The 20,367-nt window shown below is 35.9% G+C and overlaps 1 protein-coding gene and 1 pseudogene across 2 annotated transcripts; one reads left to right on the top strand and one right to left on the bottom strand.

Moving 5' to 3' along the window:
• Nucleotides 1–5,198: 5,198 nt before the first annotated feature.
• LOC118148021 (calmodulin-1 pseudogene) lies at nt 5,199–6,051 on the top strand (annotated as a pseudogene). Its single transcript, XR_013526920.1, has one exon. The product of XR_013526920.1 is annotated as a calmodulin-1 pseudogene (transcript).
• Nucleotides 6,052–6,152: 101 nt separating this feature from the next.
• LOC118148023 (dedicator of cytokinesis protein 4-like) lies at nt 6,153–16,589 on the bottom strand. The gene is made up of 3 exons (XM_078350138.1): nt 16,323–16,589; nt 14,796–14,878; nt 6,153–6,335 (listed from the first exon to the last, which is right to left on the bottom strand). The coding sequence occupies exons 1-3, from the start codon at nt 16,326–16,328 to the stop codon at nt 6,188–6,190; spliced, it is 237 nt and encodes a 78-aa protein (XP_078206264.1). The 5' UTR covers nt 16,329–16,589; the 3' UTR covers nt 6,153–6,187.
• Between the last annotated feature and the right edge of the window lie 3,778 nt (nt 16,590–20,367).

Below are 20,367 nucleotides of genomic sequence, written 5' to 3'. Positions count from 1 at the left end.
AAAGAATAAAAATAACATCTATCAGTATAATTATTTTTAATAACAATTGGATTCATCTTCAAGATGAAATAAGATACTTATCTAATTATGTACAAACATTCTTTAGACCAGCAGCCTGGAACTACATGAAAACAGGACAGTAAAGACCTATCTATATAAGGCATGTTGCCAACTTATCCAGTAAAAGAGAGATAAATGTGTGATTGAAAAAAGTATTTGTCAAACAAGCTGCAGCTGTGTACAACTAATACCTAATTGCTCATCTAGAACATATTACCCATCAGGCAGAACAAAAGTGGGTACTTTTCTATGATCTATGGAGATGATTTACCAAATTACTGCATAAAAATACACTTAACTCATATTAAAGTTATGACTCTAACCACTCAAATCTCAGGGTAATAAGAATTACTGGTGATTTGACCTAACTTTCTTTCGTGTTTTAGAAATAAAAAACTGGAGGGGTAACATTAGGAGAAATACCTAAAACAGATGATGGGGCAATGGATGCAGCAAACCACCATGGCACATGTATACCTATGTGACAAACCTGCACACATTCTTCACACGTACACCAGAACTTCAAGTATAATTTTAAAAAAAGAATAAAGGTAGTTTTAAAACTTCAATTGGAAACCAGAAGTTGACATTTGAATTCTTCTTCTGGAACTAGTATTGAGATTTCAGTAAAGCATGTTAGCTCAAAAATTATGGAATATGGAATATATATGGAAAATGTCTGTAATAATTTTAGTCATTAGATGTTATGTCACCAATGACTTATAAATATATATGTATAACTTAATTTGAAAATAAATGTAATGGGGATGGGCTCTATTTTGGTGGTATCTTAATAACAAACACTACTTGAAGTGAATATGGACTGTACTTAAAGACTTGAAGGAGAGAAATTCCGACAGCTAACCTTGTCATCAACAGAGTACTAGAAACTTACTCTGGCAAATTGGATTACTGCTCTCTATTCTTCACCCTTGTCCTTTACTAGAATTACAAACTCCTTGCCTTTTGTCACATGACTTTGCATTACCTCCCACTGAAGTGGGAAGAGCATATTTCCTCATCATACTGAAGTTCAGTTTAGCCATGTGACTTGCCTTATTTGATAAAATGTGGCCTAAAGAGATGGTGTTGGAGCTATAAGCTGAAGCTTGGAAATCCATTTCATAACTTTGCCCAGCTTTTTTGCTTTTATGCCATTTGCCATTAAAGAAACATATCTCAGATAGCTATTGACTAAGTAGACATGTGGAGCGGATCCACAGACTTAAAAGCAAGATATTTATTATAAGGCAATATTCATTATAAGGTTCTTTGTTAGGCAGCAAAATATGATTATTACACTTATAAAAAGATTTTCTGGCAATGTTTACGTTATGGGTATTTGATGACTACCTCACCAACCCCTGTTTTCCTGATTTTCAACTGGTAATCCACCTTTGCCACCACATTGTTGAGAAAGGAGAACAAGGACTGACTCCCAGGGGAACTGAACCTTGGCATTCCTCCTGTCACTGCAGTTTGATTCCATTATGGGCACATGATTTTAGATGGGCCAATCAGAATCAACTTCAGAGCTTTTAAAGAAGCTACCAGAAAAAGAATTTCACTGTTTCCTCCTAGTCTTTAACTGGAAGAATGAGAAGTTAAGCCTGCTGCAAACATCTTGCTGACACAAGAAAGAACCTAGAGCCACCTAGACCTAAACCAACAAAGCCAAAATTGGAGCTGAGAGACAGAATGAAACAAGGTCCTCACAACGAGGCCCAGGGTCTCAACTCAGCTATCCTTGAAGATAGCTCCATCTCTGGAGCAATCTTTATGATTATTTATATGTGTTGATAGTTTCTTATTTCTTAACCTAATTTGAATTATCTGCTACTGATCTCATAGAGATACCTAATGGACACAGCATCTTTGATTTCAATTAAGGGATAAGAAATAAAGGAAATACTCTTTTTAAATGCAATTTTCTTTTACTTAAGCTAAAACACCCAGTCATTCTGTAATGTGTACAAAGGGAAGAATTTACTGCAGAAAGAGAATAATTATAAAATCATATGCAAAATACATGCCTAATTTCTCCTTCTATTCATATAATTTTCTTTTAAGGGGAATATCATTGTGACATAATTATAGTTTATTCAAATCTCAACATGAAATTAACATTTCAAAGATATAAAAGAATATAATATTTTCCAACAGAACATAACATTTTATCAATTACTACTAAATTTATAATCTTCCAAACTTCACATAAAATTTAAGAGACTATTTTAAAACACTACTAAATTTTAAGTGAACAAGTTTAATCCCCAGTTTATGAAAAGACACTAAAACCTCTGATAATAGAGAGAACAAATTATATCTGTTCTGAAGTCAAGTCTGCATAAATCTATTTTTCCAGATTATATAGGTAAGGTGTTTGTTTCCCAATTGAGTAAAGAAAATTCATTTCTAATAACCAGATTGTCCAGACTTAGTGAGAAGATTTCTTTATCAACTATTAGTAATATATACACAATGCCTAAGGTGGGTGTTTTATAATCATATTATCAGATAATTACGTTTTACTTCCAGTTGCTTAGCTACCACCTATATTTTAGAAAATAATATATTTCTCTAGCTATAAATATAATTCATTTTATATTATTTGAAACATGCCAAAAAGTGCAAAGAGAAAATAAAAGCCAGTCATGTTTCAAATACAAGATATTTGTTACTATTACATGTTTTTGTATTTCTCTTCAGAAGTTGTTTTCTAGAATTAAATTGTCTGTATAATTGGGTGCCTTGTTTTTTCACTTATATATTTGAATATTTTCCCATGACAATCATGTACAATAATACAGAGAATCTTTCAATGACTTCCCATCTTACTGCTAAGCAGAAGCCAAATTCTTACAATGGTATAGGGTTGCTATCACAAACTACCACAGACTGCCAGGCTTGCACAACACATTAGCACAGTGCTTTGGAGGCTGGAGGTCTGAAATCAAGGTGCCAACATGGTCAAGTGCTGGAGAAAGGACTCCTCCTGGTTGCAGATGGCTGTCTTCTCCTTGTATCCTCACATGGTGGAGAGCACAGAGGAAGCAAGCTCTCTCCTCTCTATAAGGGCACTAATCTTATTCTTAAGGATTCCATCCCCATGACCTAATCACTTCTCAGAAGCCCTACCTCCTAATACCATTATATTGTGGGGGAAGGGGGTTAGAATTTCAGAAACACACTTTGAGAGGACACAGACATTCAGTCCACTGCAAATAGTCTCCATGAATTGCATCTTCCTATTATCTCTCTGACTCAAATACGTCCCCTTCCTTAACAACTTCTGTCATAACAGAGTTTTTGCTCTTCCTCTAACATGTCAGGATCATACTCCTTGTTGCCTTCTTACTGTCACCTCTGCCTAAAACACTTTTTCTCCTGATATGCATGATTCATTCCAGTATGTTCTCCTCATGGCAACATCTCTGTTTCACCAACCAAGACCCTTCAGGTAACTATCGTGATGGTCACCAGATTTAGACTTGCATACTAGCTGTGTGATCTTGAGAAAGCTGCTGAACCTCTTTGTGCTTTGGAGAGTAGCAATAATTTCCTTATGGGCCTGTTGTGAGAATTAAACTTATCTACTTTGCAAAATCCACTTCTTTACAAGCATTCTCAGTCCCTAAGATGGTTCTTCTTTTAAATTTTACTTTTTCCACAGGCCATTCATTATTTTATAGCATACTCTATTAATTATTGATTATTATGGCTCTGATGGCAAATTAGTGATTATATATATTTCCATTGTGTACTATCTTGTCCCCCTGCTTCACTGGGCTCCAAATTCTACCAGGTTAAAGATGTGCTCAAAAACAAAAACGAACCAGTTGACACCAATGTCATACCTGCAATGCAACTATCATTCTAAGCTTTTTAAATGTATTAATCATTGTACAGAGGGGATTATCTGCACTTATTCCATGGAATACTTACAATGATTCCACAATGATTTTTTTTTACTTTATGATAATGGGAAAGCCATATCCATATGGAAACCATACTTTGAGGTGTATCTATACAACCTTTCTGATTTTTACCTTCAGTATAATATTCAATAAATTCTTATATGAGATTTTTTAACACTTTATTAAAAATTAGGCTTTGTGTTAGAAGCTTTTGCCCAACTTCAGGCTAACATAAGTGCTCTGAGGACATTTAAGGTAGGCCAGGCTAACCTATGCTGTTCAATAAAGCCAGGTTATTAAATCCAATTTTGACTTAATATATTTTCAGCTTACAATGGGTTTATTGGGACATAACCCCCTGGTAAGTCAAGGAGCATATGTATTATTATCTCCATTTTACAGATAAGAAAATTTGAGGCATTCACATTATTGAGTAACTTTCCCAGTTAGTAATGGCATTAGTGATGAAGGGAGGATATGAATCCAGACAGTGTGGCTACAGAGGGAACGCTATACTTTCAACAAATTCATATTGAGGAAATGAGGTGAATAAACCGAAGAAGGAAGCACTGTCATATCATCAGGGCTAAGCTTCTTTTATATTCCAGGCCTCCTTCTAAAAAAAAGCGAATTCTATTTCCTTTCAGACTGTGCTTTTTCCAATCAGCATAATGTAGGCTAGAAGATAGAGAAGTGGGACTTTCATTTCTCAATCCCACCTTTGACATGAGAGGAACAGGGGCCGTCTTCCTTTTGGCTGGGCTCCTGCTGAGTTGGATTTCTCATTTATTTCATCTCCTTTACCTGGCTTTCTCCTCCACACTAACGATTTGCGTCCATAAAGCAAATGACCTTTGCTAGTCAATGTGTTTTCCCTTAACCCGGCCATGTTACTTTTGTTCTTTTAAATATTACAGTACAACTCATCAGTATGCCATTGGGAGCAGTGTTTTTGAACAATTACATCATAGTTTCATTTTATTCACCAAAATATCCAGTTCTTTTCCTACTCCATGCAAGTTGCTCTTTATTACAATTTCTTTTATTGGGATGAGTTGGTTGCTGGCTGTACTATGAAACTATACGTGAGTGCAGTGCTGTTGCAAGTCTCGTGAACGCGGCGGCACAGAGCACAGCGCGCCTTAGCAGCGGCGGCAGCACCGTCGGAGGCACCCTGGCCGTCACAGCCCCCGCGCTGGTGCAGCCACCATCGCTCCGTCTGCTCTTGCTCCCTTCGCTCACACCATGGCTGATCACCTGACCGAAGAACAGATTGCTGAATTCAAAGAAGCTTTCTCCCTATTCGATAAAGATGGCGATGGCGCCATCACAACAAAGGAACTTGGAACTGTCATGAGGTCACTGGGTCAAAACCCAACAGAAGCTGAGTTGCAGGATATGATCAACGAAGTGGATGCTAATGGTAATGGCACCATTGACTTCCCCGAATTTTTGACTATGATGGCTAGAAAAATGAAAGATACAGATAGTGAAGAAGAAATCCATGAGTCATTCCGAGTCTTTGACAAGGATGGCAATGATTACATTAGTGCAGCAGAACTACGTCACGTCATGACAAACTTAGGAGAAAAACTAACAGATGAAGAAGTAGATGAAATGATCAGAGAAGCAGATGTTGATGGAGATGGACAAGTCAACTATGAAGAATTAGTACAGATGATGACTGCAAAATGAAGACCTACTTTCAACTCCTTTTCCCCCCTCTAGAAGAATCAAATTGAATCTTTTACTTACCTCTTGCAAAAAAAAAGAAAAAAGAAAAGAGTTCATTTATTCATTCTGTTTCTATATAGTAAAACCGAATGTCAAAAGTACCTTCTGTCCACACACACAGAATCTGCATGTATTGGTTGGTGGTCCTGTCCCCTAAAGATCAAGCTACACATCAGTTTTACAATATCAATACTTGTACTACCTTAATGATAAGGACTCCTTAAAGTTCCATTTGCTAATGGTTAATACACTGTTTGGGCTGGCCAGTTTTTCATGCATGCAGCTTGATGATTGAGCACAGTCAGGCATTTGTATTAAAAATGAAAAATGAAAAAACAAATTCAAAACCTATTCAAATGGGTTCTAGTTCAATTTGTTTAGTATAAATTGTCATAGCTGGTTTACTGAAAACAAACACATTTAAAATTGGTTTACCTCAGGATGACGTGCAGAAAAATGAGTGAAGGATAAATCGTTCAGATGTAGCCCCACTGGTAGGATGGTCCTCCTGCACTTGGTGTGCCCTGACCCATAGTGACGGTGACACACCCTGGTAGCATACCCGCATATGTTGGTTTAGTGTTGGCTGCATTGTTCCAGAGTGAAACAGGTATCAGGCTGTCACTGTTGACACAAATTTTTAATAAGAAACTTTTACTGAGGAAGCATCTTTGGACTCTATTTTTAAAACCTCCTGAATCATGACTTGGAGCTGGCAGAGTAGGCTGTGGCTGTAGACTTCAGCACAACCATCACCATTGCTGTTCAAAGAAATTACAATTTACATCCATTCCAAGTTGTAAATGCTGGTCTTTATTTTGTTTCCCAATAAAAAGATCATTAACTTAAAAAAAAAAAAAGAAACTATACATGGATGTTTTATGAAAGGAATACTTTCTAGCCTTGCTTAGCTCTGTTCCAGCTTTGCTCAATTATCTCATGGGAGAGTAAGGAATGCTCTTCCCTGAGTCCTTGAAGGGGGGTGACTAAGCTACTGTTCTATAGTTCAGAAAACTAAAACTTTACCATATTTAAGGGCTACCTCTAACATGATTTCTCAGCAAGGAGCCCACAGACAACTTGTAAAAGATGCAGCTCAAATGCTTGTCAAAAATGAGGACCTCTGGGCCCCATGTTTACTAAATTGAAATTTGAAGACATGAGACAAAGGGATTTTGCATTTCTAAGTAATTCAAGCACCCCAAATAATTTTGTGTGTGTGTTTGCTTGTGCGTGTATATCACATACATATACATACATTATATATATACAGGTTGTCTTCTATATCTGTGGGTTTTGCACCTGTGGATTCAACCAACCATGGGTTGAAAATACTTGAAAAAGTTTGCCTCTGTACTGAACATGTACAGGCTTCCTTTTCTTGTCATTATTTCCTAAACAATATAACATGACACGATTCATGTTGCATTTACTTTATAGTAAACATTATAAGTAATCTAGAGATAATTTAAAGCATACAGGATAATATGCATAGGTAATGTGAAAACACAATGCCATCTTAAATCAGAGACTTGTGCATCCATGATTTTAGCATCCACAAAAGGTCCTACAATCAATCCCCCAGGATACCAAGGGATGACTGTATATATATTACATATATGGACACACACATATATACATGTATGTGTGCATATGTATATATTTAAAACTTTATTATTCAATTAACATTGAGCACACACTATATGCTATGTCCTGTGTTGACTGCTAGGAACTCAGTGACAAGCAGAAATAGATATAGTCCCTGCTCCCATTCAATTTCAGCCTGTTGGATGAGTTAGATATTAACACACAAACACAGAAATAAATATAGACTCATAACAGAGAACAAGAGGCCTAAAGTGTGGAAAATCTGAATCGTGAGTGCTTGGCCTTGCTAAGAATTCCAAGGAAAACTTCTCTGAACTGAAACCCAAAGCTGAGTCTAAATCAACTAAGGGAAGAGGAAAGAAATGAAGGCTGTGTTGGAGGCAGAAGGAAAGTGATGTCATGAATCTAATTTAAAAGGAGCTTGAGAGAGTAGTGAAAGAAGCCCAGGGTGGTGACAGCTACATGGTGAGAACAAGCGGAATGTGGGAAGCTGGAGAGGTGGCAGCCACCAGACTACACTGAGTCTTGTAGATGCTAGTTCTGTTTTTAACTTATGCAAAAACAATGGGAATCCCTCGGAGAGATTAAAGTGAGAGGGGACACTGGCAGGGTTACAGTTGAGCTTTTCTTATTGATCTTAGAGCTGTGGTGTTCAGTAAGGTAGTCACTAGCTACATGTGGCTAAATAAATTTAAATATAATAAAATTAAAAATTCAGTTCCTCAATAGTAGTTAGCTGTAAGGGAGCCCAGATATAGATTATTCACGCTAGAAGCAAGTTCAGTTGACAACATTGCTCTAAGTGTAGACTGTGGACCACAGCATGAGCATCCCTTGAGAACCACTTTGAAATGTATGAGTTCAAGTCCCGCCTTGCATTCTAAGATAATTCTTAGGTGACTGTATGCACGTTAAAGTTTGAAAGCCATAAGTCTAGAAGGTAACTGGCCATTTCATGGAATCCTATTGACAATTTGCTATTGTGAATGAAATGAAAGAGATGCCAATATTGCCAGTTAAACTACCAATCTGGACCTCAATTTTATAAGATCTCTTCAAGTCCCTTTTGAACCTCAGTGAAATATGCACACCGCCTGGTTCAAATCATATGCTTTGCATTTGGTGGAAAAAACATAGTATCACAGTTCTTTCCAAATATGGTTTTGAGGTATTCCCCCCCGTCCTCCCTTCCCCATCCATTCCCTAGTATTCTCCTTCTCTAATGTCTTGCTGTTGTGAGTAGGATTGCTATATATCATACCAATAGAATTCAGGTTGTGACACAAGGCTTAATTTTCTTTTTTAGGGTTCCCAGTGGAAGACCATAATGTGTGAAATGTTATTTGTTGGGTCATTAAAAGAAGCCAATGAACTCACTGCCTTCCTGAAATTGTAGTTCTATTTTTCAGGAGTATGGGAACCTATTTATTTTTAACTGTACTGTTATCATACAAATAGATCAGCTTGTGGTTGTTACCCATTTCAGACACGCACTCCACTCCACTTTATTGCACACCCTGTTACATGACAAAATACCTGAGGAAGCTCACCAAAATCCCAGACTTGCAAACAAACATTATACGTGAGGAGAGAAACATTTCCAAATAGCCTACGCTAAGGTTAATCTTAAACTGTAGAACAATATAGTAGCCAAGTAATAATAATCTAATAATGAACATTAACCTATAATGAACACATACTGCGTGCCATAGATTGACTATTTCTCTCCTCTCGGGATTCATAGGTTGAAGTTTTGGTTCCCATTATGATGGTCTTTGGAGATGGGGTCTCTGGGAGTTAATTAGGGTTGAATGACATCGGGAGGGTGGAGCCCTCATGATAAGATTTGTGGCCTAAATAAAAGAGGAAGAGAGAAAAACATCCCTCTCTCCACTGGAGAACAGAGGAAATGTCTTGTGAGGACATAGCAAAATGGCAGCCATCACCTTGACTTTGGACTTTCCAGCCTCTAGATGTGTGAGAAATAAATTGTTGTTTTTTAAACCACCCAGTGTATGAAATTTTGTTATTGCAGCTTAAGTCAACTAAGGCGTTATGTGCCAGGCCCAGTGCTAAGGCGTTATGTGCCAGGCCCAGTGCAGCTTAAGTCAACTAAGGCGTTATGTGCCAGGCCCAGTGCTAAGGCGTTATGTGCCAAGCCCAGTGCAGCATAAGTCAACTAAGGCGTTATGTGCCAGGCCCAGGTACTAGCTAATTTGATGTTTACTTATATTACGAACCTAAAAATAATACTATTATAACCACTTTACAAATGAGAAAACTGAGGCTTACAGAGGCTAACTTCTCAAGGTCACTATAATTACTGCAAACTCATATGTACTATTAATTTCTTTCAACAAAATCCATAGGAAGTTTTCAGCAATGTATATGTCAAAAAAGAGCAGCTAAAAAACTATCCAAAGCATTCCATGTACTTGCAAATGTCAACAAGTTTTTGACAGTTATATTCAACTATTATCTGCATCTAAGCAGATGCTATTATTGTATGGGCATAATCAAGTTCTGTGTATAAAACAGATACATCTGTGGCCATTTCCTATTTTTATCTGAGAAATGTTACTCACTTGGATTCTTGTAGCACAAACAATATGGCTTGCTGAACACGCAAATGCACATTAAAAGGGTGTTTCTGCAAGTATAAGAAACGGAAATTCGAATTCTTTTTTGTAACCTCTTAGGCAACCTTGGATAGGTGGCTTTATCCTTCAGGACAAAGTGCTCTTCTGTGGGGAAAAGATTGTCTTTAACCTCCTCTCCAGATTTAACACTCTGATTTTATGTTCTCAAAGAAAGCCTTCTTGAGAACTCTGTTATTTCAGGTGACAAAAAGTTTGATCTTAAACTAAAAGGAGATGCCTCTTTATTGAGGACTTATTTAATAAAGGGCAGCCTAACTGAGTAAATACGTTAACTGAAAATCTAACTTAGGAGTGCACTCTTATAACAAATACCTGAGTTTCAGCCAATCACAGCAGCTGAGCTATGAGTTAATCATAGGCAGGCAGATGATTTGAATAAGGCAACTAAGGGTGTTAAACTAAATTTGAGGTAATTTTGTCTTTTGTCAATCTTTGTAACAAGTTTAGGTTTGGCCAGATGATTACTTTGAATTTTGATCCCCAAGAGGTTGAAAGCCAAAGGAATAGGATAAAAACAAAGTCTAGATATTGATCGGTTGATATAATCTGTCCTGTTGGCAAATGTAAAACAGTTGCATTGGGCCTGTGTCATTCAGTTACAAAGTCACAGAAGCCCACCTCAAAATGGATACAGCAAAAAACAACAAGATAATTATTGATTTATCGGAATGAAAAGTTCATGGTTAGGTACAGTTTCTGGCAAAACATTCTTGCCAATAGATCCAGGCTGGCTCCTCTCTGCTTCACCTTCTTTAAAAAAAAGGAGGGGGGTGGTGATGTGCCCACATTTGAATCAATCCTATGGCAGAAATGGGTCATATGTCTATGTTTTGAACCAGAGATGAGAGCAGTCTCATTCTTAGCTACTGAAAAACCACAAAGTAAATCCAGGTAAAATAACCAGGCGAAGGGAGAACGGATATTTGAAAAGTGAAAAACAACAGTCATCCATCTCATCAAACAAGATATTAAGTATAATTAAAATAATGGTAAATGACTAAGTGGTTTTCCCTATCTTACTAAAGATAATACAATAATAGTGGTAAATTGTTGAGCATTTGCTATATGCTAGAGACTGTGCTGTTTTACACATATTATCTACTTTTTTGTTATACAGATGAAGAAACAGAGACTCAAAGAAGTTGCATCATATGTACTGAATCCTAACAACTAGTCAGAGGCAGAGCTAAGATATAATACAGATTTATCTGATTTCAAAGTTTACATGCTTAAGGGTCTTAACCACTATATTGCTTCCATAAGAACTACTTTGATATTTTATTTTGATAGCGTACAAGAAAATAGAAGGTTCAAAATATGGCTTCAAAAAACAAAGTTTGTTGCAAGAACAAAAGAATAAAATAGAATACAGTTTACTAATAATGTCCAGAAGTCTATGATATAATTAGTACTCACAGTGTTGTAAGCAATTCAGTTACCTTACCCACTAAGAATTAAGGCATCAAAAAAAAGTTTCAACATGTATTTGTACATGTTATATGTGTGTGTAAAGAAAATTACAATTTAATGTTTCCAAAATGGTCATTAGCAGGGAGAACCTGTCTGAGAGAGGAGTCAACACAAATAGCAGAGTTAGGAGACTCAGAAAGACAATTCCCTAATGGTACTACCCGAGTCCAAGAATACAGTACTATGTAACAGTGGAACCACCATAATTTTTAGTTGGTTGAAATCCTACAGCATAAGGTATTTTATGTCTGGATTCTTTTGCTTAAAATTATTTATAAGATTCATGCACAATATGACATATATTGGTACTATTTATTTCCTTTTAATTGTCAATCAGTATTCTATAGTATTACTATATCAAAAATAGCTTATTCTACTCTCCTGTTGACGAGGATTTGAGTTTCAAAACTGGGTCTATTATAATGAACATGTGATAAATATTTTTATAAACATTTCTGTGGACATTTTTTTCTGTCTTGTTTAAATAGCTAGAAATGGAATCCCTGGGATAGATGTGTGTTTAATGTTATATGAAACTTCATAAATATTTGTATAATTTTACATGCCCACTGGCATTCATCTGTTCCTCATCCTTGCCAACACTTAACATTGTCAGTCTTAATTATATCCATTTAATTGGTTAGAATGTAGTATACTATTGTGGTTTTAATTTGTGTTTCTTTGATAATTAATGATGTTGAACATTTTTTACAGGCTTGTATTTATGGGTCACTCTTACATATTGTTTTGACAAGTATTTGTTCAAATGTTTCGACCTTTTTTATTTGGTTATTTTACTCTGGTTTTTTTGAGACACTCTAACTCTGTTGCTCAGGGTGGAGTAGGTGGCATGATTATGACTAATTGCATCCTCATCCTCCATGGGCTCAAGCGTCTCCTGCCTTAGTCTGTCAAGTAAGTGACACTACAGATGTATGACAACATGTATAGCTAATATTTATTTTTTGAAGAGACGAGGTCTCACTATGTTGCCTGGGCTGGTTGTTTGTGTTTACAACGTTGATTTGTAGAAGCTCTTTATATATTCTAGATTAAAGACCTTGTTCAATTTATGCATTGCAAATATTTTACTTCAGTCTGGGGCTTCCCTATTTGTTTCCTTAATAGTTTCTGTTGATAAGCAGAAGTTTTCTTTTTAATATTAATAAAGTCAATATTATTGATTTTTATAATGTTTAGTGCTTTTTGTATTTTGTCTAACACAACTTCATCTACTCAAAATGAAAAAGACAGTTTTGCATATTCTATTCCATAAGATTTATGGTGGCATATTTCACACTTAGGCCTTGAAATCATCCTGAATTAGTTTAATTTGGGTGTATGGAGTAATATATATAGAATTGATCCAGCATCATTGTTAAAAAGACTTCCCTTTTTTTGGATTTAATTTAACACCTTGGTTAAAATAAGTTGTCTTTATCTAGGGAGATCTATATCTGGACTTTCTAATTGGATCTATGAATCTGTTATTTATTACACAAGTACTACATTAGTCTTTATAGTAGTTCTTAAAGCTTTATAGTAGTTCTTAAAGACTGATACTATATGTATTATAACTTTGTTCATTTTAAAAAATATATGTAGTTGATTATTTCCATTTTAATTTTAGAATCAGCTCATAAATTTCTTCAAAAGAGAGGGCATTTTGATACAGATTTAGCTGAATCTGTAAATTTCTGGCTGCTTTTAAGATTTATTATGTATCTTTTGCTTTCAGCAATTTTATAACAGCTGAAATTTTATTCCTTAGCATATTTTCCCTTCTATCTATGCTGCTTGGGTTTTACAGGACTTCTTAAATCTCTATCTTGAATTTTTAAAGTAGTTAAAAAAACTTTTCAGTCACAATCTTCTCAACTCTTCCTTCCACCCAATTCATTCCTCTGCTTAGGAGTCCAATTACATTTACTTGACATTCGTGCTATATTCTAAATATCCATTATGTTATTCTCCATATCTTCTATCCTTTTGAAGCTTCTGGCTTCAGTTTACATATTTTATTTGACCTTTCTTTCAATTTACTAATTTTTCCAATTTCATATAATCTCCTGATTAAACTCATTCAGCTGACCTCAACTCCAGAGATCTGAATTTTAATTATTTCATTCACGTGTTTAGTAATTGTGACTTTAAAAAATTTCCAGTTTGCTGTTAAATTTCCCATTTTGTCACTTAACTTATGAATACTACATGATCCAGCCTTCCCACATCTCTGTCTATACCCAAAAGAAGTGAAAGCAGGATCCTGAAGAGATATTTGTATACCAATATTCACAGCAGTATTTACAATAGTCAAAAAGTAGAAGTAACTCAAGTGTCCACAGATGGGTAAATGATTGAATTAAAAAATATGATAAATATATACAGTGGAACATTATTCAGTCTTAAAAAGGAATGATTTTATCCCTCACCCCCTCCCACCTTTTCCCCTGAGTCCCCAAAATTTATTGTGTCATTCTTATGCCTTTGCATCCTCATAATTTAGCTCCCACTTATAAATGAGAACATACAATGTTTGGTTTTCTACTGTTGAGTTACTTCACTTAAAATAATAGTCTCCAATCCCATCCAGGGTGCTGCAAATGCTATTAATTCATCCCATTTTATGGCTGAGCAGTATTCCATCATAATTACAGTTTATTTATCCACTCATTGATTGACGGGCATTTGGGTTGGTTCCACATTTTTGCAATAGAGAACCATGCTGCTATAAACATATGTGTGTAAGTATTGTTTTAGTATCATGACTTTGTTCCCTCTGGGTAGATACTCAGCAGTGGGATTGCTGGATCAAATGGTGGTTCTACTAGTTCTTTCAGGGATCTCCAAACTGTTTCCATAGTGGCTACACTAGTCTACATTCCCTCCAGCAGTGTAGAAGTGTTCTCTATTCACTACATCCATGCCAACATCTATTATTTTTGATTTTTGATTATAGCCATTCTTGTAGGAGTAAGGTGGTATTGAGTTGTGGTTATATCCTACTTTGAAAGTGAAAAAATGGGCCATTTGATTTCTTCTATTACTCTCTGTGTTTCCGACCTCATAGAAGTCACTATTTCAGGGGCCAGACAACACTGCAATAGTGATGAGACTGAAGATCCAGAAACTACAAAGCAAAGGTCTGGACTTGATTATGCTAGATTCTTCAAATTTGATTTGCCTGGTAGGTTGGTTGGTCTTCTTTGGGCAACACTCAGTTCCTTTTCTATTGGAAACATCTATATCTTTTGCTGATTCACTCTAATAAATTGCTCCCCTTAAATTTTCTGAAATATATGACAGGACTAATTAATAAAAGTAAAGAGTCAGGAAAGTGACTTACCAGTGACTGAAAACCAACAGGCCATATTTCTCGGTATTATCATCCAAAATCACAAAGAGTGTATCTAAGACGTCCTGCAGAAACTGAAACAACATAAAAAGCAGAAGGCTCAGGTCTCAGGACCTTTTATGAACAGTCAACTTCCACCAACCAATGAATTTAACTTCCAATAAAAAAGTGAAAGACCTCTACAAAGAAAACTACAAAACACTGCTGAAATAAATCACAGACAGCAAAAAATAAATGGAAACACATTCCATGCTCACGAATGGGTAGAATCAATATTGTGAAAATTACCACACTTCCAAAAGCAACCTACAAATTCAGTGCAATTCCCATCAAAATATCACCATCTTTCTTCACAAAACCAGAAATGCATTTGAAGAAATGTACCCAAAAATATCCTAAATTTGGTGAGATACAAAATTTTGCAGAATCTCAAAGTTAAGTAAATTCCAAGTAGGATAAATTCTAAGAAAACGATGCTTAGACACATAATAAAATGTGGAAAAAAATGACATTACAAACAAAACTAATATATTGCACAGAGGGGAATAACAATTTGAATGGCTGTGAATTTCTCATCAAAATCTATCAAGACCAATAGTGACATAAAGTCTTTAAAGTATTGACTGGAAAAACGTGCAAATAAGAAGATAAATCTTTTAACTCAGATTTTATATTCAGCAAAAATATACCTTGGGAATGAATGGGAAATGAAGGCATTTTCAAATCAAAGAACAACAAAGACAATTAGTTGCCAGCCCAGCTAAACTGTAAGAAGAATTTAAGAAAGTTCCTCAGGATGAAGAAAAAGAAATCTTTTGGAATCAACTAAAAGATTGGAAAAAAAAGTAACTTTTTATTATAAAAATTAAACTGATTTTAATAGCTAAATATAAATGGCAAAGTCTTTAATTAGACTTTTGCCCTAATTATTCAGATTACTCAAATGTTATTTTTGTTCCAATTTCTAAACAGCAGTATAAATTCACAATATATATGTAGCAAAAGCTATGTTGTGCTCACAGAGGTACTCATCTCTCCATTTACCAGAAATGCTGGCTGCTCAAGGCTTATCAGTGATTCCCCTTTACAACTGCACTCATTAAGTAGAAGGATGATTACCAGAGGCTGGGAAACATCTGGAATGGCGACAAGTGGGGAAGGCTAATGGCCACAAAAAGAAAAAGAATAAACAAGGTCTGATATTTTTGACAGCACAACAGGGTGTCTATAGTCAATAATAGTTTAATTGTACACTTAAAATAACTAAAAATGTATAATTGGATCGTTTGTAAGACAAAGGATAAATGCTTGAGGAAAGGGATACTCCATTTACCCGCATGATTATTATGACTAGTATGTCTGTATCAAAATATCTCATGTACCCCATAAATATATACACTACTAGAAACTCACAAAAATTAAGCATTCATTTTAAAAAGGAGGTCACAAAACTGGATTGAGGAAATATGGAAAAAGAATAAAACAACAAAGGTGCTCGTTCAAAGGGAGCTGCCTCACCCACATTGTGCATCCTTCCCAGAGGCAGCCCACACTGGTTTCTGCTGGAGTACAAAAGCACAGCTAGATTGCCTCCATCTGGGACAATGCTGAAGGGTCATTGCAGGTCCATAGCTCCCTGTAGGGTCAGCTGATGGCTTTTGTTCCGACCACATCACAATGTAACTTTTCCCTCTGTGGAATCTTACTCCATTACTCCCTTGTAGGTGGTGTTCCAGAGCACTACCCAACACACCTCCTTCTGCTAGCAAATCTCTGCCTCAGACTGTTTCCTCGGTAACCGGACCTAAGAGAATTGATCACATACAGAACCCTTCTACAAGCCGGCTCCTTTGAAAAACTGAAAGATGAGGGGGTGAGAAGAAAACAAACATCACAGAAAGTTTCAGCTGAAGACAATTATTTAGATTATTTTCCTCAGTATGATTGACTCAATAGAACACACTCATGGAACTCTGTTGAAAGTCAAATGATACCATTGTGAGCCACTTTTTAGCAAGAGACTCCATCAGCTCTAAGATCCAGTATAGGCCCAATATACTAATGGTCTGAAGTACTAACAATAAATAATGGAACATGATTCAAAAATGGAAAAATGAGAAAATGCTCTCTTAAGCCTTAAAGTACATAGAGACATGGGCGCTGAGTTTTCGTAAGGAGCCTCAGTTACTCACTGGCATTCAAAGTAAATGGACTAAATCTTCCTTTAGAAGCAACAACTGATTTATGCTAGAAAAAAAATTTTCAAACTCTTTATTTAGATCAGGCATATTTTTAAAAAATTATATGAACATTCTCAATCATTCTAAAATGCTGGGGATTAAATATATTTTTGTTGATGCTCTTATTCTATTTCTACTATTCAAAAAAAGTTCAGTCAATTGTAATTATCTCTTACATTATATAGCTCTCTATAGTTTAGAGTACACTATTACGTACAGTATCTCATTTGTATTTTTGTTATTATTCATGCAATACATGGCTATTGTAGAATTACTGGAAAATACAGAGAACCAAAAGTACCTAACAGATTATCGGTAAACCCAGTACCAAGATAAATATTGTGACAGACATATTTTATTTTGTCTTTCTAGTATCCCTTCCTCCCAGAGAGTGCATTCTTTTCCAATAAAACCTCTAACTTTCTTCCTCCTTTAGTCCATGTGGGAATATGACTAACCCTACACTGAGTCAAAAAAGGGGGATTTTGTCTCAGGCTTAACTAATCAAATGCCAAATTTGACTGGCTCCAGGGAATGATATATGAGACAAGACCAAACAATAAGGACTCAGACATTTGGGGTGGAAACCGAGAAACATGTAGAGCCATGTATAGCTCTCTTGGCTACCACATGTGATCCCATCTGAGACTAAAGCTAACAAAAATGAAAGCAGAGTAAAGGTAAAGCCAATGGACTCGGGACAACATTTAAGCCTTTATTTTTATTTTTATTTTACTTTAAGTTCTGGGGTACATGTGCAGATCTTGCAGGATTGTTACATAGGTATACACATGCCATGGTGGTTTGCTGCATCCATTCCCTGTCACCTACATTATGTATTTCTCCTAATGTTATCCCTCCCCAATCTCCCCAGCGCCTGCTCTATCTCCCTTAGCCCCCATCCCCAACAGACTCCACTGTGTGATGTTCACCTCCCTGTGTTCATGTGTTCTCATTGTTCAACACCCACTTACGAGTGAGAATATTCGGTGTTTGGTTTTCTGTTCTTGTGACAGTTTGCTGAGAATGATGGTTTCCAGATTCATCCATATCCCTGCAAAGAACATGAACTTATCCTTTTTTATGGCTACATAGTATTCCATGGTATATATGTACCATATTTTCTTTATCCAGTCTATCTTTGATGGGCATTTTGGTTGGTTCCAAGTGTTTGCTATTGTAAACAGTGCCACAATGAACATATGTGTGCATGTGTCTTTATAATAGATCAATTTACAATCCTTTGGGTATATACCTAGTAATGGATTGCTGGGTCAAGTGGAATTTCTATTTCTAGATCCTTGAGGAATTGCCACATTGTCTTCCACAATGGTTGAACTAATTTACACTCCCACTGACAGTGTAAAAGCATTCCTATTTCTCCACATCTGTCCAGCATCTGTTGTCTCCAGATTTTTTAATGATCACCATTCTAACTGGAATGAGATGGTATCTCAATGTGGTTTTGATTTGCATTTCTCTAATGACCAGTGATGATAAGCATTTTTTCATGTTTGTTGGCCTTATAAATGTCTTCTTTTGAAAAGTGTCCATTCATATCTATTGCCCACTTTTTGATTTGGTTGTTTGCTTTTTTTCTTGTATATTTGTTTTAGTTCTTTGTAGATTCTGGATATTAGCTCTTTGTCAGATGGGTAGCTTGCAAAAACTTTTTCCCATTCTGTTGGTTCACATGGAACCAACAAAGAGCCCACATAGCCAAGACAATCCTAAGCAAAAAGAACAAAGCCTAAGGCATCAGCTACCTGACTTCAAACTATACTACAAGGCTACAGTAATCAAAACAGCATGGTACTGGTACCAAAACAGAGATATAGACAAATGGAACAGAACAGAGGCATCATAAGTAATGCCACACATCTACGACCATCTGATCTTTGAAAAACCTGATAAAAACAAGCAATGGGGAAAGCATTCCCTGTTTAATAAATGGTGCTGGGAAAACTGGCTAACCACATGCAGAAAGCTGAAACTGGACTCCCTCCTTACACCTTATAAAAAAATTAACTCCAGATGGATTAAAGATTTAAACATAAGACCTAACACCATAAAAACCTTAGGAGAAAACCTAGGCAATACCATTTAGGACACAGGCATATGCAAGGACTTCATGACTAAAACACCAAAAGCAGTGGCAACAAAAGCCAAACTAGACAAATGGGATCTAATTAAACTTAAGAGTTTCTGCACAGCAAAAGAAACAATCATTAGAGTGAACCAACAACCATTTAGGCCTGTTAATCAAGGTGTACCTGAACTGCTTTTGAAATTTTCAGTCTGTATGAGATAACAGTTTCTTTTTCCTTAAGCTACCTGAATTTTGCTTGCATTACAGAAAGAGCTTTAATAATAAAATAACAATAAATATTCATACTTTGTTGCTTTTTTCTGGCTATATTTTGATAAATATCCACAGTGAAAACAAAATTGGGAATTATCTCATTTTTATACATAAAATCATCCAGCATGATGTGTAAGGCAAATACTGTATTATTAATCCTATTACGGTGTGGTCATTTTTATAGTGCATGACATTGTTCTTCCACTATTTCATTATCCTAACAATCTAGTTCTTGGATTAGGATTTTTGAATTAATAGGGATTATCCATAATATCAGAGTAAAAGTGAAGGAAGAAATCATGAGTGTATAAAGAACTTTGTTGATCCTCAAAATTATAAATATAGGAAATAATAATATTGAAGAGAGAGCCAGGACTTGCTAGAATGTGAACAAGGGTTTTAAAACATTAATTCCTTCATTCTACATAAGTATATTTTATGCTCTCTATGTGCCAGGCCTATGTCAGAACACTGTGATTGTATCCACAATGAAACCCTCATTGGGCCCTGCCCTCATGGAGTTATAGAGAGCAGATGGAGGAAACAGACCACATCCTAATAAGTAGACAAATAAAATGAAAATTTCATCTCTGACATATCCTATGTAGGGGAGATATTTTGGTGCTCAAAGAGTTAACAGGGCATTTGACATAATGAGGAAACGTAAGGAACGTCCTTGGGGGAGAGATGTTTAAATTTATATCTTTACAATGATCAGGCTTAAAGGTGGATGGAAAAGTGTTCCAGCCCAAAGAACAGCATATGCAAAGGCCCTGTGAATGGGGGGTGCCTGCAAAGAAGATTTAGAAAGATGAAAAGGTTGGTGAGTCAGGAGTGGTTAGAGCAAGTGGTAGCATGACTAAAGGTATGACTGACTTCTGTTTTTCAAACCTTAGATTTTTAAGATTATTTGTTAATTTTTAAAAACAGATTTATTCCCATTATCTCCCAATAAATAAGT

The sequence above is a fragment of the Callithrix jacchus genome, chromosome 15 (assembly GCF_049354715.1).
Source record: "Callithrix jacchus isolate 240 chromosome 15, calJac240_pri, whole genome shotgun sequence".
NCBI lineage: Eukaryota > Metazoa > Chordata > Mammalia > Primates > Cebidae > Callithrix > Callithrix jacchus.
This window is presented reverse-complemented; position numbering and strand designations above follow the sequence as displayed.